The following is a 17,124-nucleotide window of genomic DNA, read 5'->3' on the forward strand; positions in this document are numbered from 1 at the left end:
ATGAGTGTATGTGGAAGGCCTAATATTGTCAGTTTCCCCATAGACAGGTACATATATGTATTGGGGCTTAGAAAACTGAAGTTAGTTTAGTTCTTTTCTATACTTTAAGAGAATTCCTCTCAAATGCTTAATTCCTACTTCTTGGGATTTTGTGGGCAGCCCCCGTTCATTCCACCTTGATTTTATAGACTTTAATAGCCGTGGTGCCTTCTGACCGAGGAAGTGGCATTATTTCCTTCTGTGTATTACCAACATCCCTCTTAGTCAGTGCACAAGAATTTCTCTTGTCCCTTGCAGTGACTGCTTTGGAAATTCAGGTACAATGTCAACACGCAAGGAAGACAGAACATTTCTGTTTTGCCTCTTGTCTGTAGCTTTCATCCCAAATATGTGGTGCTCAGTGCCCACCACCCTCCCCAAGCCACTGAGACCTCCCTGGACAGCCCTATTCATGATTGGCCAGAGAGAGATTCTAGCCTGGGATCAGAGAGGTAGGAGGTAGGGCTCTGCTCCAGGGCAGCCCAGGAATAGATGGGGAGTGACAAGGCCACTTGTGAATGAGGAAATTATGTCTTTTTGTTGAGGAGTAAAAGCCATTTTTATTCATGATGCTAGAAGTGGTATGTGCTTATGGTATAAAGCCTCAACCATAAGACAAAACTTAGATGAGCAGGAAATAATTCGCTCATGATCAGGAAGTAACCGCTGTTATCCTGTAGCTGGCTCTCCTTCCAGTCAAGGTGATCTTTGGTTTTACAATTCTCTTCTTTTGCATGGAGAGCATGGCCCCACTGCTGGAGCCCAGGCTCTGCATGTGGGCAGGGCAGGCGGGCAGCTGCAGATTACTGCTGCGCAGGCTACAACTCTCCACGGGCACCTTCCCTGCACCAGGCTCGCTGGTGGATATGCCCCTGACCTACCCTCCTTTACTCTGCACTTTATTTATTCTGAGCCTCAGTTTCCTCACCAGTTAAGAGGGGTTTATAATCCCCAGCTACCTTGGAGAGTGATTAGGAAGTCCAAATAACGTAAGGGCTGTGAAAGCTTTTTGTTAACTGCTAAGCAAATATGAAGTAGTCAGGGGAGAAGACAATATGAGCCTTTGTTCCCCTTGAAAGAATAATCTACGTCAAAGTTTTAACTCAGCAGTTTGTTTAATTTAATTAATTTATTTATATCCTGCCTCATTCTGAAAAGGACTTGGGGCAGCTTGCTCTCCTTGAGAGTGCTCATGCCGTCATGGACAAAGCACCTGGAATGGGCTCCAGTCCCAAGAATCCTCCTACCCAGTTGTGTGACCTTGGACTGGTCACCTCCCCTCCCCCACCTTACTGCCCACCCTGCTAGTTTTCATTACTGTAAAATGAGGAGTTTGGACCAAGTGTCCCCTCATCATTCTGGACATAGTCTGGGCTCAGCCAGCTCAGGGATCGTAGCCAGCTCAGTGCAGGGAGGATGCAAAGCAGAAAAGGGGGGATGCTGGGAGGGTCCCGGGTGAGGCCACATGGCCCTCAGCTGGGTCCCCTGGGTTTGGCACCCAGGCAACAGAGTGAAATGATGTGGAGGGTAGGCTCTGGAGTCAAACAGACCTGAATTCAAATCCTGACTGTCATTTACCGGCTGCATCGTCTTGGATAAGCTACTTAACCTCTCTTTGCCTCAGTTTCCTTATCTTTAAAATAAGTATCACAGCAGCTACCTCACAGGGTTGTTGGGAGGACTAAATGGCATGTAATAAGCTCTCAGTATTGTGAGTTGCCAGCGCTGGTGGCAGGGCAGGGGACAGCAGAACAGGACTGAATCCTCTATGTATGGAGACTGACTAGCACATGGTCCCTTGCTTGCTCTGGCGGGGGAGGGTCCTACTAAACCTACAGTAACATTTTCCAACCTCAGTCTAAAACAGTGGCCTGAAAGTAGGAAAGGATAGTGGAAATCAGAATTGTTCCCGAAAACCCAGGACATGTGGCACAATACTCCAGCCCTCTTCTTGGAGCCCTGACGAGGGGTAGAATCGTTGTCCATTAAGGTGAAGGCCAAGGGCCTCCTCTGTCATTTAGGAAAGGCCTTCCCTGGAACCAACTCCCACCATGGGCAGATAGACCCATTTTGTTTGAACCCTGCTGTGACCAGGGCCTTGGTGAGGGGAATCCAATGTAGGGGCTATCTCTGGGCCCCGTTCTCAAGCAACCTCTGCCAGCTGCCTTAGATGGCAGATCTGCAGCTCGAAGGTTAAGTTTCATTCTTAAACTGGGAATACAGTTTGCTCTGTCCCTTGGGTCAAAGTACCATAGGCAGGCAGGAGGCTGTTGGTGAGTGTGGCAAGGGCCTCCTGTGGACCAGAGTCGATGCTGCTGGAAGCTAACAAGCAGTAGGGCAGGTGAAGAAGGGGTGTGAGTCTACCCAGGGGTCTGCTGTGGGTCTCCTCACATCCTCTGACAGCTAGGGATGTAGGGGATTTGCCTGACAAGTGACTGGGTGCCCTGGGGTGCCAAGCCAGTCAAGTGGCTGGTCTGGAGACCTTCTGCCAAGGGTCTGGCTTTGAATGCCACCCAGAAAAGCCTCATTCATTTGTTCGTTCATCATTCATTGGGTATCAGCCCTACGCCCTGCTCCATGCCCAGCACTGGTGCTACAGAGAAGCACCGGTCATGGTTCTTGACCACAGGGAGCTCCCAGTCAGGCTCCTTGGCACAAGGGGGTGGATGCTAATCACTCACACACTTTCCTTCCTGCTCACTTTGAAGCCTAGATCAACACTTGTTTCTGCCTCCTCCTCCATTTTAGCCCAGCTCTGCCAGAGAGCCCTCCAGTGTCTGGGCCTAGAGGGCTCTCATAGCCCAGCTCCAGTCCCTCTCCCTTGCGCCACCTCTGAGACTGTCCTTGGGAAGCCCCACCCTGAGCCCTCCCGCTCCTTCAACTTGAGGAGGTCCCTACAAGTGGTTGGCATTGGCAACAGCTTCATTTTCTCTCTATTCTTTAAAAAATTTTTAAAAAATCGATCTCTCTTCAATTCTCTTCCTCTATGTTCTCTTTTCTTTTCTGCTCTTCCTCTACTCTCGTCTCCTTTCCCTCCTCCACCCCGACCCTCCTACCCCACCCTGACCCACGCCCTGGACTGCTCTCCTTATATGGATACCCAGGCTTCCAGGAAGGCAGAGCCAGTGGTTTTGTTCCTGTGGCAAGTGCCCTCAGCCCAGCCTGTGATTCCCGAGGCATCTGGGGTGGGATGCTTATTCCCTTTCTCCCCCCGCCCCCCTTCTGCCCTGCCTCTGCCTCTGGGCTTGCTCCTTCCCTGAGCTTCTCCTCCCTGGACCTCTGAGCGCAGGCTTCTCCCAGCCTCCTTCCCTCACCCCCTTGCCGCCCTTCCTCTTGCCTTCACTTCGCCTTTCCTTCTCTAGCTGAGGGAAGGGTGCCACCCTAGCCTCTGGAGAGAGCCTGTGAGAGCCTCTGGGCCCTTTGGCTGATGTGGGGGGCACTGCCTCCCTGTCCCCTTCAGTAATGCCACTGCCCTCTCCCTGCCCCTGCAGCTCTCCTCCCTGTTCCCCAGAACTTTCTTTGTCATGACTGCTGCCTTTCCCATCTCCGCATCACCTTGCTTCTACTTTGGGGGGTTTCCTCATGCCTCCTGCAGCCTCTCCTGCTCCTGCTTTCATCACCCCGTTGGCTTTTCTGCTCCTCTGGCACCTTCTAGCTCTTCTTCACCCCACCCCCCTTCCTTCTCCTCTTCTTTCCTTTCCCTGCCTTCCCTGGCCACCTCTTCCAGTAGCTGCAGGCTTCCTTTTGCCTTTCCTTCCTCCCTCCCCCTTTCCATCGAGGCCTCTGTAACCTGCCTTATCACCGGGGCCTGAGTATACAAAAAAAATAAATAAATAAAAAGGTCAGTGAGTGGAGGGAGCAGCAATAACCCCTAAAACAGTACTATCAGTGGAACATGATTGATCAATTGAATTCCATAGCGGCTGAAAAATGTGGGATTAAGTAGTGTATTATACGCACAATGAGTTGAGGCATGATGTTCATTTCAAGTTCATTTCGCCGGCCTCTGCCACCAGATCAGGCAATCAATAGGGGCAGCAGATATCATATATCACCTCTCTGCGGGCTGGGGAGAGAGCACCATAATCTCCCGCAAATTTAGAGTGACAGATTTGTCAAGATCTGAAGGGCCCCTGAATAAATGAAGGAAAAGAGACTCCTCCAGCCAGTGACCTGAGGACAAAGCTTCAGTTCAGCCCCTACGTACACATACACACACACACACACACACATACACACACACACGGGCTGAACCAAGCCATACACAGACATATACACAAATCGACACAGAAGTATAGTAGGAGTCTCACCACACATATGCACACACCCATGCACATAATGTGTGAGCACAGGCTCACAGACAAATGCTCTTTTTTCCCCAGGACCCACTGGTGACACTGTAGTAACCACACACAAAGACGCTTGCTGTCTTCCTCAGCCCCGACAGCAGGGCTTCCCCAAAAGGTAGGAGGACTCCAGTGGGAAAGAATTAGACACAATGAAACATACCAATAGCTCCAAGGGGTGGAATGAGGAGGATGGCACATCCTTGAAAGAGAAGCAGGCACAGGAGAAACCTGGGGGATGGGGGCTCAGGCTCCCCATGCAGTCACACACGGACACACACATCTTTTCGAAAAGATTCTTGCTCTGTCACTTACCCATACCTGGACACTTATTCATCTGGATGTTTATACGTGTACAAATGCATTACACAGAAAATACACAAAAGGGAAAAATAAATGTGTCACACCCTAACTCATAGAGAGAGATGCATACACTCCTACGACAGAAAATCATTCTAGAGGCTTACACAGACAAAAACACGACAACCAAGTTTTGTGGCCAGAGGAACCTAGGGAACATGGAAATATCTTCAAGGCTGTCCCTGTGTCTGTCCACCTCGGACGTGCTCCTGGTCTTCATTTCTCTCTTTCTCTTTCTCTCTCTCTCTCACACACACATGCACACAACACACAAACACACACACACTGTCTTTGCCTTCCCACCCCTTCCAGGATGGAGTGAAGACAGGAAGTCCCATTAGGAAAGCAGACCCCCTTGCTCCATCTGGGAGGCCAGCAAGAAAGGATGGCTGCAGGTTGAGGTTAATCAATATGTAATATTTTCTATGGTCTCCTGAATGATACTGTATGGTGTTACTGTATATAATGCAATATTGATTATATCATATCGTATAATCACATATAAACTGATATATATAACAGTCCCAGAGGAACACCCTGGGGCCTACAGCATGGGCTGGCCCCAGGTCCAAGGCTCCCTGGCTGGTCTTGGGCTGATGGAAGCCAAGAAGTGGCCAATCTGTGGCTGGGAGGACCCAGCTTTGGGCCAGGGGAGTTGCGAGGTCGGGGTTCAGGGAGCGGAGGCAAAGCAGGTACTCTGGAAACCCCAACGGACCGGATGTGGAAGGTAGGGCCAGGGAGGCAGGGGTAGCAGAGTGGGGAGGAAGCCTGAGGAGAGCAGTCTGCAGATGGGACTGGCCTGCAGCCCCAGGGAGACAGCACTTTGTGGCACCGTCGTGGCTTTTCCTACACGGGGGCAAGTCTTAGCTCCCAGTGGAGACCCACAGGAGGAACTGGGTGTCTGGTGGAAGCCTAGCCGGGGTCCAGGTCAGGGACAGAGGCTGAGAAGTGTGGCCCTGGCACAGCAGTGGTCTTCAGTCTCTGCCCAAGTTGGCGTTTTACACTCACGTGCCACCAGCTGTCCTTTTGCTGCAATCTCAGGCCTGGCCCAACGCGAGCAGAATGCCTCTGCTTAGCCCTCAGAGTCCCTCCTTCCTCAGTGGTGAAGTTAATTACTTCACCAAGTCTCCATGTAACACTCAGCCTCGGAGATTTGATGATTTTCCACCCTTAGAGTCAGTGGAACTGAAATTCATCTCAGAGCCCAGTTCAATTCTCCACAGGCTTGGTAATGCCAGCCCAAGACACCCAGCTCCTCCCTCAGGATGACCCAGGCTGGGGAGAGAAGGGGTTCAGGAGGTAGCCATGCCCTGGGGAGACAGCCTCTAGGAGCCCCTCTGGCTCCACCTCTGCCTAGTCCTTCCCACCCTACCCTATCCCCCTACCCTCCAAGCTGTGACAACTTCTTCTCTTCCCAGGTCATTCAGAGGCTCTGGCTCCCTCAGCCAGGTCTCTGAGGCATGGCCAGCCCCTGGGCCAGCACTTCCAGTCTCAAAGCTGGGAGTAAGGGTTCCAAGCAGGGATGCAAAGCCCTGGGTGCCGAGCCAGGTGCCCACCCCCTTTGCCCACTGCACTGCTCTTTGCCTCTGCTGGCCTGTGCTCATGTCCCAAGTGTCCATGTGTCCTCCAGATGTGTCCGAGGGCTCAGTCCCCAATGGAGACTCCCAGAGTGGCGTGGATAGTTTGCGGAAGCACTTGCGAGCTGACACCTTCACCCAGCAGCAGCTGGAAGCTTTGGACCGTGTCTTTGAGCGTCCTTCCTACCCTGACGTCTTCCAGGCATCAGAGCACATCAAATCAGAACAGGTGAGGAAGGAGCTTTCTGCTTGCATAGATGGAAAGGGACTGGGCAGACCAAGGCCTCTGGGGGATGTGCATACAGGCCTGCCACGTGCACACCCAGCATTGCACATGCAATATAGGTGTACTGTGTGTACACTGTGTGAACACGCTCACATGAGGCCATTATAGCAGAGCTAAGAAAAATCATCATGGTATGTGATAGTTAGAAATCATAAGGTCTGGGTATGATTGTGGCCTTAGGTAAATCTTATCCCTTTCCAGTTTAAGTCCTATCTTCAGTTTTCCTGTCTATAGAATGAAAGGCTTGGATGTATGATCTGACAGGTCCCTTCCAGCCCTGCCATTCCGTGCTTCTGGTATAGAATATTCAGGAATGTCACTTGCCTAAATGTCTCCAGGACCCTATAGAAAGTCCACGTAAGCCTGGGTTGCTCCTCTTGCCCGTTGGTGGGAGGTGAGCCCACTGTGCCTGCCTCCTGCTCCCTAATCCAACTGTCCAGTGTGACCCCAGATAGGCTTACAGCCTACGCCTCAGAGTCCATACTTCCCACAGACACAGCATGGGACGCAGCCCAGGACACACTGGCACAATACATAGCGTAAAAACACCTCTCCTAACTCCCCACATCTACCCGTGTGCATGTGTTCACACACCACCACCACCCACCATCCATCCCCCCTCAACCCACAGGACTCACAGCACAGCCCTGTCAGCCAGGTGTGTGGTCCCCCCAGACTATCAGCTCCACACACCTCCACGCCCAAGTCCACCCACACATCAGGATCACCCCTAGTGCACACGCCGCAACACGGGAGCACACACCCCTTCCCCCCACACTCCGGCTCAGGCCAGGCCCACAACTGCAGCGCAGCACAGCCTACAGTGCTTACACACACGCGTGCGCGCACCAGCACAGCCCCACGGGCTCTGTGCAGCAGAGTTCCACTCTAGGACTCCAGCAGTTCCCAGCCATTCGCCTTTCTCCCCGCCCGTCCTTTTATCCCATAAGCTGTTTGTCTTCATAAAACAAAAATCAAAAGTCTTTTTAAGGTGCCCTGAGCCATAAACCAACAAAGGAGGAGCCGGCCGAGGCGGGCAGCTCTGTGCACCCTCCCTGAGTCCCCGGCTGTATTACAATGAATAACCTTTATTTACTTTCATTAGACTATTAAACACCAGCACAGTCATTTTTCCCCCTGAAACTCGGAGCAGGGCCCATAAAGCAAATCCGAAGCCTAATTGAGTTCATTTTAATTTCTCTCCGATCACAGCGAATTACTCTGGTGATAAATCAGGGGGCAGCTTCACCCCCAGTAGAAGGCCTAATTTGCAGCTAATTACAAAACTGATTTCTACAGGAAGATCAATACGAGAAGGAATTGGAAATGACGAGGCAATCCTGTCCACCCAGGGAGGGGAGGGGGCCCTCTGGGGGGGCCAGGAAGCGGAAGGGAAAAAAACGGACCCGAAAGAGCAGAAAATCAGTTTTAATTTAACGTAATATTAATCAGAGCAACTTTTCCTGCTTTGTGCGGGCTCCTGGTCGGCCCAGCTCTGGGGTCTGGCTTGGCGGTGGCTGCAATAAAAAGGCAATTACCCGAGTGTTTCGGGCAGGACACCCTTTCAGAGTCAATGACTGGCCCCCTCCCACCCTTCTGTTAGCCATGTGGACTCTCCCCCTCCCCAATTTCATACCCCACTGCACAGGCAGAGAGCGAGGGGCCTGTGGGGCTGTCTTTGTTTGTTTTTTAAAAAGGGGCGCCAGCACCCGATCAGCCAGCCCAGCAGTGCCAGGCTGGAGGCCCCCCTAGGCCCTTCCCCCAACTACTGCTTCTGCCATCGAGTCAGGGTTCACCCCTCCTCCCCAAGACTCGCCACTCCAGGGGGACCTTAAAACACCCCTTGCCTCTCAGCAGGGGGATTCCCACTGCTACACTCCACCCTTGGGGCTTCTGAGGCAGGAGATGCTACAGAAACGTAAAGGGTGCTGGGATAACCACCGAGAATGTACAAGCTGCACCTCAGCTTCCCAAAGTCAGGTCTGCCCCCACCCACACACAACTCCCCATCATTCATCAAACCCACCCCTCCCACCCTCCCCGCCCTCTGCCTGGCCATCTCCTTCCACCCCATCTGGGAGGGCTCCCCGTTCCTCCTCCCCATCTGCACACTGAGCCCTCTCTCCGCCTGTGTGCATCAATAGCGAGCCGTCTCTTTTCTTTCTCCTCCCAGGGGAACGAGTACTCCCTCCCAGCCCTGACCCCTGGGCTTGATGAAGTCAAGTCGAGTCTATCTGCATCCACCAACCCTGAGCTGGGCAGCAACGTGTCAGGCACACAGACATACCCTGTTGTGACCGGTAAGGGGGCTTCCAGGAGGGTGGGGAAGCTGCTTTCAGTGGCAGCGCCTCAGCCCGTGCCATCTGGGGCCCAGGGTGACAAGTGGGCTCCCTGCCATGATCTCTGAGGAGAGGGAGCCTCCAAAAACCAGGGTGCTTTCTGAACAGATGTGCTCAGAAGTGGGAGAAAAAATCGTGGTCAGGGTCTCTGTGAGCTTCAGCCTGGAAAGATCCAAGCCAGAAGAGGGGATCGCTGGTTCTTTCTGTCCATCCTCTTGCCTATCTTTGCCCTTTTTCTTGCCTCCACCAAGGTGGCCAGAATTATGAGCCTCTTGTTAGAATGTGCGCAGAAGACTGCAGGGGACAAACGGTGGAGCATGAGTGCCCAGTATCGAGCCTCCACAGTCTGTATCCCCCAGGCTCCTGGGGGACCAGCTTTCCTCTCCTCCGGCAGCCTGAGTGTGTCAAAGCTGTGGCTCTGGGCATCAGGGCATGGCATCCAGCTCTGTGGTTATAGATAAGCTCAATTATTTCAGCTCTTCTCCAGCTTCCCAGAGAAATCACTGAGACTGAGGCTTGATTTCAAGGCCAGACAGGGTCCTGCCTGTCCCACAGTCAAATGCAGGAGGAGGAGGCACCTAATCCAAGGGCCCTCATGAGTGAGGAGCAGCAGAGGCAGCTAGAGGGGAAGCAGACCAAGGTGCAGCGCAAGTGACAGTTCGGCCAACCAAGCTCCAGGCCGCAGAGCTGCGGACTAGGGAAGGCACCTGGCACTGCAGAAGGGTTTCCGGGCCAGGAAGGAACCCGAGTGGGAGAGACACGTGTTGAGGTGTTATTAAAATTCACCTAATTATTCTGGAGACACAAAGCCAATGTGCCGTTGGTTCCTTGGGAGACAGAATGATTGAGAAGGGTCTTGGTGGGGATTGGGAGACACTGAGGCATTACCTGCGGAGCATGGGGAGCCTGGGAACCAGACATCCAGGGTCACGGCCAGTGGCAAAGACAGGGAGCATGCATGACCCCACTGGAGGACAGGGCCCTGCTTCTTTCTGATCTGGAGCTGTTCTGAGAATGGCTCAGGCCTGAGACGGGCTGAGTGGCCACCCAGCCTCTGCCTGGAGGGCTTGGGAGAGCCTCGTTGTTAGCTTTCCCAGTTTCTCCCTAAGGAGTGTCTGGTACAACTGTTTCTGGCCCAGACAGAGTTGAGCTCTTTAGCTAGACAATCAGAGTTTGCATTCTGGAAGTGTTGGAGGACTGGGCATGCTTTTGGGAGTGACAGCCTAGCTGGATCAGGACATAGCCTATCATCAACTGGCCCTCAGCAGGAGCCCTCCTGCGCCCAGCTTGGAAACTCTCCGAGCTATGGGTATTCTGCTCCAAGGAAGAGCGATGGCCTAGGCAGGCCACATTTTCTCATGATCTGCTGAGAGTTACAGTGGTCACTTCCCAAAGGTGGCCACCCCAAGCAGCTGGCAAAACAGCCCAGGAGACTTTTCTCTAACCCCAGCTGGGCTTCCCTGAGCCCAAGGCCACAGTTCAGAAGGCAGGGGCTTTCTGGGGTGGAGAGATGGATCTTTGGGACAGGGTTCCTGCTGCAGGAGAACTTGGGCTGTGCAGAAAAGTGCCTCCACCTTGAGCATCCCCTGCCCGCCTCCCCCCCATGGCCCTGGAATGGTCCCAGCTCAGCCTGGGAACATCTCCGGCTGATCCATCTGGATCCAAGTGTGAGAAAAGTTCATTTCAGACCCAGCTTGACATTCCCAGGTGGCAAGTTAGCACTAACATCTCAATCTGTATGCGACATTTCAATCAAGCGAGGAGTAACAAAAGCAGAACCATTAACATTCGGAGCTGTTCACCAGTGGTAATGACGGGGAAACTCGCTCAGAAACTGGAAATTACCAAAAAGAGTGAAGTGTGTGGAGAGGTGGGGGAGGGGAGGAGGAAAGGCGTAGGGGGCAGGGAATGATTTTTCTACACTTAGGCCAAGATCCAATGTTCGGATTAATGGTGCCATTATCTGAGAAAGGGCTACAGATTCTGCTCATTCTTAAAATGTTTTTGCTGGCAATTAAACGGCTGCAGGTATTGATCTTTGTTGATTTTATGTCCCCCTAATTTGCATAATCTATTAAAGATGAATGATTCATGATGTGTTTATTATGGGGATGAACAGAATTTGCTGGCCGTACTGTCAAGGTGAGAAACAGGGCAGTGCCTGGAGAGTTTGGCAGTGCCGTCTCAGGAGCCGGTCCAGCAAGTTGGCCTGCGGGCCAGGAGTTTGTGGGTAGCGGTGAGCAGTGCTGTAAGGGGAGCAGATGCCAGAGAGGTGGACTTGGGTGAGTTCTTCTAGAAAGATGTTGGCATCTGTGAGAACCAGGCTCCAAGCACAGCTGGGATATGGGAGTGGCTTCTGGTGCATTGATAAAAATTCCCCTCAAAGATTCTTTAAAAGCTTATTTGGTTGGAGAATACGAAGGGCTTTGGTGGAGAAGGAAAAGGGGAAGCCCTTTCCAGTAGGTGATCCTGGCCAGGTGTGGGCTAAAGGTGAGAGAGCAGGGAGGGCAGCCTGTCCTCGCAGCCTGGCCTGAGTGTGACAAGGAGTTCAAGGAGCTGTCTTCATCCCCCTCGTCTTTAACATCCAGCTCATCTCCTTCCCTGGGGACATGCAGCTAAGGCTGCAAACCTTTGAGACTGAGTCCCAAGGAAACGGGCCCAGGAAGCTCTAGCCCAACCTGAGGAGCCAACCTTATTGATATTCCTGCCACCTCCTGGCACTGGAGGCTGATTTCAAACCTCACCAGCCACTTGATGCAGCTGTTCCACAAGGTCAGGACTGAGAGGAGAGAGGAGCCGGGACTATTGTGTGGAGGGGAGAGTGGGGCCCAGTGGGCCAGGACACAGCTAATCACATTGCAAGCAAGGGTGGCTGCCAGAGGCTGGGGCTCGTCCTGCAAGCCTCCCCTCCCCACCTTCCATCAGGAAACCAGGGAGAGAGACTGATTTTTCTGGGTAGTGTTTGCAAGTTCTGCCGAGATTTTAATTTCACTGCATCACAACTCAGCAAGCTGCCAAGTCAAGCTGGTTATTTAAATTTATCACCCACTTTCCCCTCCGCCGCTGGGCTGCTCTAGCTCAGCGGCATCTCTTCTCTCCAGCCCACTGCTCTAGGCTGCTGGTCTGGAACAGAGCCGAGTCTCTCCTAAGTGATAAGGAAAAAGGGACCAACTAGATGAGAGAGTGGGGGCTTCCTCAGGTTGGCTGGCTGTGGCTGCCACCTTCTTACCCTTCCAGAGGACCCCACAGCCAGCTGCCATCAACACCTCAGTAGTCCCAGGGGCCTCTGGGTCAGGGCCTCTTCTGTGAGGACTCTGGCTCCAACTGTGTGCTGGTGCCTTCAAGTCCCCAACACTGCTAGAAAAGAGCCCCCTTCCCCATGACCTCCTCACCTCAACCCCTCCCGTCTGGTGCCTGGCCAGGTCTGCAGCCACAGGGGAGCTTGAGAGGACCTTGGCTGTGATGTCCTTAAGTTGATGTGGAAGGAGAAGATAAATAGTAGCTTCAGATTCCCAAAGTCACTTGGAGATGCTTCTGAGCATTTAGAGAGTCCCTGGAGCTGGTGAGAGTCTGCCCTGAAGCTGAGAGCAGGTTCCCTACCCTGGAGCCCAAATGGAGCAAGATGGTGCTGGAGGATGTCGGGGTTGTACAGCAGTTCTCCATTCTCACTCTAGAAGCCGAGGGATGCGCCGGGCCCCAGAGCTGCTGCACCAGTGGGCTTCACGGGCCTCTAGTGGGCCTCACTGCAGAGCACTGGGAGAACTTTGTGCAAGCATAGTCCTCACCACCCTCATTTTAGTCCAGGATGGGTAATGGAGGAATGAGATTGATGTCCAGAAACAGGGCAGGCTAAACTCACCAGAACACAGCTGGATAAATATAAAAACAAGAATTGTTAATTCATAACCAAACCTCACTCTCTGGTGCCAGCAATAGAGGGAGACTCAAAGCCCTGTATGAGAGCCTCCTGGTATCACACTGGAGGTAGACCCTGACTGCAGGGAGGCTAAGGTTGTAACACATCAGACAGAAGACATGACCTTGGGCCCAAGAGAAGCAGGAAGCTAGAACTGAGTGTTCCCCTGCATAAAGCTAGGAACCAAGCAGGACAGCACTATCCATGAAAGGGAAACACACAAACTCATCCCAGTGGCCCAGGGAAGCAAGTGAGAGAAAATAATGTCTCCATTTCTCCATTTCCCAAGCCTGACCTTTGGTTCAGAGTCCAAATTTATACCATGAGGATGTGACAGGAACCCCCAGCCAAGAACTTACATAAAAATTTGTCCAGGATAGTAACCTGCTCAGAAATCCCAGCAGGAACAAGAGTAAACTTTCCTTGCAGAGACATTCTACAATCCAGGGCACATGGGACTCCTACAGAAAAAAAAATCCACCACAAAAGATGACCTTGCTATAAAAAATTACACACACATATGAACACAAACTATCATGAGGGAGAGTTTGCCGAAGTAATAAATAGGACAATTACAACCCCAAGAACTAAGGATGATAGAACAATCCAAAAGCAACTATAAAGTAAGTATGTTTAATTTCTAAGAAAGATAAAAGAGAAGTATGATTTGTGTTCATCACAGATCTTGATCCCACATCCCCTTCCCCACAACCGCTCAGCAAATTGTCAGATAATAGAGATCTTAAAGGGCAAAGAATACACCTCTAGTGTATTGCTTGGGGGCTCAGGAGGCATGGAAAGAGATGAGTCACAGGCAGCCCTGAAAGTAGAGCCTGTCCCCGGCTGATCCAAGCTCCCAGACTGCTAAGTCTCAGCAGAGAATATTCCCTTTTCTTTGGAAACATGGCTGAACGTTGGAGAACCATAACAGGGACAGTCCATTCCTCCCTCGTAGAAAAAAGAAAAAAAAAGCCTTGTTAGCTTCCCCACCCTGGGTGGGGAGAAAGTGGTTTGTTTCAAGAGCTTGGGAGAAACTTCTCTTGATGCCCAGAGACTGCAGCTCTGAAGAAATCTGTAGCTAAGATCTACGAGGAGATGTGGATGCTGCCTAAGAGAGAAGTACCCAAGGCAGGGAGAGGGAGCAGAAGATGCTGTCTCCTGGAAGCTGACAAATTTGAGCAGTGGTGGAGGAGGCCAGTAAGGCAAATTTCAAAGGAAAGCAGGGGCTGGTCGCCGGAGCCTAGAGACAGGGGAGAGTAGTGTGGGCTCAGCTTCGGAGAAAGAGTTGCAAACTCTTAGAAGTTCAGACTCTTTGCCCGCATCTGGGATGGTTAGCAAAGTGGCCTTTTAGCAGATAGAGGTGTGGACCCTGGAAAATCCTCCTCCTCCTGCTCAGGGAGTCCTGAGGACCTCTGGGAAGTGCCTCTTTCCTGTAGTTAACAACCCCCTTCCAATGGGACTGCATTTCCCTCCATAAAACAAACAGCTTAGCCCTTGGCCAGCCCCTTGGGGGAGGAGAGGGCAATAAAGGCTGAGAAATGTTTCTGAAGGAGGCTGGGAGTCTCCTAGTCTTGTCTGTCTGCTCAAAGCCCCTGATTAGCTAGAGGAATTTAGGGCACAGACATCAGAGTTCCTCTCCAACCTTGAAAGGAGAGGGCTGTGGCTACTTCAGACACACGGCCAGTCGGAGAGCCTTTTGCTGTGGAGGCTGAACCAAGCCAAAGGGCTTCTCTTCAGCTGAGAAGGCCCATTGGAAAGAAGCTAGCCTCCAACCACATCCCCAAGGACCTCCAGCCCCCAGACCTCAGCTTTGATTTAATTACGGGGGCATTTCCATAGCAATGAGACATTGACAGATAATGTGGGTGCCTTGGGTCTGCAGCCAAGGGAGTCATCGGATCAGGGCTCTTTCCCTTCCTCCTTTATCCAGTCTACCTCTGGAGGGAAGACATTGCAAAGAAAAGGCATTAATCTACTCTAGGATTTGAACAGAATAAATTTGAACAGAATAAAAGCTGTACCACCCCAATCTCCAGCCCCAATTCCACATCCATGTCTGTACCCATCAGCCATCCCAGTGGGTGATGGGCTGCCCTCCCCAGGAGGGTGCTTTGGACAGAAGCACATGGGGCTGCTAATGGAGCTACAGTGGGGAGGAGACGCATGGGGAGGAGGAAGAAGGTATGAAGGGTTCCCAGGCATCTTAACAAAGATGTAGTTTCTATGGCCTTCTAAACAGAGCTCAGATTTGGCCCATCACCATCAAGGGCCTTTCCTCTTGACTCCTCCCTTTATCTCTTCCCTCTGTCCATGAGACCCAAAGGTGGCACATGCCAAATGAACTGTGCTGGGTCCTCCACAGCATGGTCTCACTAATTCATTTAGAGATCAAGGAGGGAGGACAGTTTGAATTTGAATCAAAATATCTTCAAGAAATCAGTGGTCTTTATTTCAAGTGCAAGCAGTAGCCAACTTCAGGCCAACAAAGTGTTGCCTAATAGAAAACACTGGCACTGTTTTCTTGGCTAGCCGGGTTATAGGGACCCTTTCAGCTGCTGCAGATGTTTGAGATGCTTGATGTGTCCCAAAGGAGAGGTCTCCAAAGGGGGATCCCCCAGCACTAAGCCTGTTTACTTTATTATTTGGCACTTTCTAACAAGAAAAGTTTGGCTAAGTAAAAGTGAAATCAGTCAACCCAGCCTTTCTAAATGACCAGAAATCCTAAATAGTGGTGTCCCAGTGACTGTTACAGGTATGTATTGGGACCAAGGGCCCAGAAATGTCCTGGTGGTCTCAGGGTCACCTAGGTAAGACCTGAAAGCCTGTTTCCCCCAGAGAGCCAGCCACCGTGAAAGGTGACAGAATGATCCCACCCCCACCCTCCCTGCCAAGGTGATCAGAATCCTTCCTTCCCTACTATTAGCTGTAGCCTCAGGACAAACAAGCCAGCACTTTTTCAACCCTGAGCTTTGGGAGGCAAGCCCGGCCACTATTGTTACTTCGTAGAGGGCTTTGTACACCTTCAGTCTGGAATCCTCTCCTCTCCTCCTCGGTGGCAGCCCAGCTGGTGGGCAGGGAGGGAGGAAATCCTGTGGCAGGCTCGGAGAGCAGCCTAATGCTCCAGCAGCTTAAGTGGCCGTTTTCCTTGGGATTAGGGTTTCACTTACACAGAGCGCCTGAAAAACGCTGCACTTTCGGAAGGATTAGAGCTGACAATTCAGTGCTCTCAGAGAACAAAATAAAGCCAGAGAGGAACTGGGAGACCTGGAGTATCGGGAGACTGTGCAAACAGGCTTAACCTCTGCCCACCCAGCACGAGGGTCTCTCTTGCTCTGAGCCCATCAGCAAGCCTGGGCCCAGCCTCCAGGGTGCCAGCACCTGCCCAGCTCCAATCTTCACTTGATTTGCTAATGGAGCCAGAAACGGTAGCCCTAGCCCGGGCAAATGAAAAGAGGAGAGGGCTGGGATGTCTACCCTCTCTCTGAGCCTCAGTTTCTTCCTCTGTAAAATGAGGGACTTGGACTAGATGATAGTCAAGTTCTGTTTCAGCTCTTTGAAAATGTGATTCTCCCCAACACTCCCTGTCCTTATCCCAGGATCCCGAGGCTGCAGCTCCATCCTTGATCCAGCCGGCTTAGAAGGAAACCACCTCTTGTGGGGCCCTTAGCCAGCAGGCTACCACAGCCGAGCCAAGGGCAGCGTGCTGGGAGGAGAAGGGGTGGGAACAGCATGACTGGTTGTGTCTGGCTGGTTGGCTGTCGAGGTGCAGACCTCACTTAGCCCACAAAGATCAGGGCAGCATCCCTGCCTAGGACACACCGGGGACTAAAGGTCCAGCTGTCAGTGGAAAGTGAGTTCAGCTAGAAGAGCAGCTGCCCTGAGCTGCCGGCACAGCCCCCTCTACTGGAACCCGGAGCAGGCGAGCATCAGGAGGAGGAGCTGTAGGGCCAAGCCTGGGGCTGGGGCTGGGGCCCCTCACATGGGCATCTCTACCCCCAGGAGAAACCTTTGGGAAGATTTGGAAATTTGGGAAATAAGGAACAAAATTAAATATGTAGAAAACTCTTTCCTTCTCCTTTTAAAGCATCTTTTACAGATTTAAAGTTTGTTACTTTAGTGTATTCTGTATAACCTGGATTGGTCCTAAAGTGGTCATAATTGGTATAGTAAATGTAATTGTACAGTATATTTAGGCAGTAATTAAAAATTTAATAACTGTGTGTTTTTGGAAGTATTATGTTTGTGTCAAAGGCAGGCACAG

The 17,124-nt window shown here is 51.9% G+C and overlaps 1 protein-coding gene across 6 annotated transcripts in view; it reads left to right on the plus strand.

Moving 5' to 3' along the window:
* PAX2 (paired box 2) overlaps window positions 1–17,124 on the plus strand; it is a 78,910-nt gene that overhangs the window by 50,602 nt on the left and 11,184 nt on the right. For 3 of the 6 annotated variants that reach the window (XM_064488335.1, XM_064488333.1, XM_064488334.1), the window contains 3 exons: window positions 6,376–6,551; window positions 8,463–8,588; window positions 8,782–8,908. In XM_064488335.1, coding sequence (XP_064344405.1) covers window positions 6,376–6,551; window positions 8,463–8,588; window positions 8,782–8,908 — 429 coding nt within the window. The remainder of the gene's footprint in view (window positions 1–6,375; window positions 6,552–8,462; window positions 8,589–8,781; window positions 8,909–17,124) is intronic. The other 3 variants (XM_031461612.2, XM_031461611.2, XM_031461613.2) reach the window with 1 other exon arrangement.

The sequence above is a fragment of the Camelus dromedarius genome, chromosome 8, assembly GCF_036321535.1.
Source record: "Camelus dromedarius isolate mCamDro1 chromosome 8, mCamDro1.pat, whole genome shotgun sequence".
In the NCBI taxonomy this organism is placed as follows: domain Eukaryota; kingdom Metazoa; phylum Chordata; class Mammalia; order Artiodactyla; family Camelidae; genus Camelus; species Camelus dromedarius.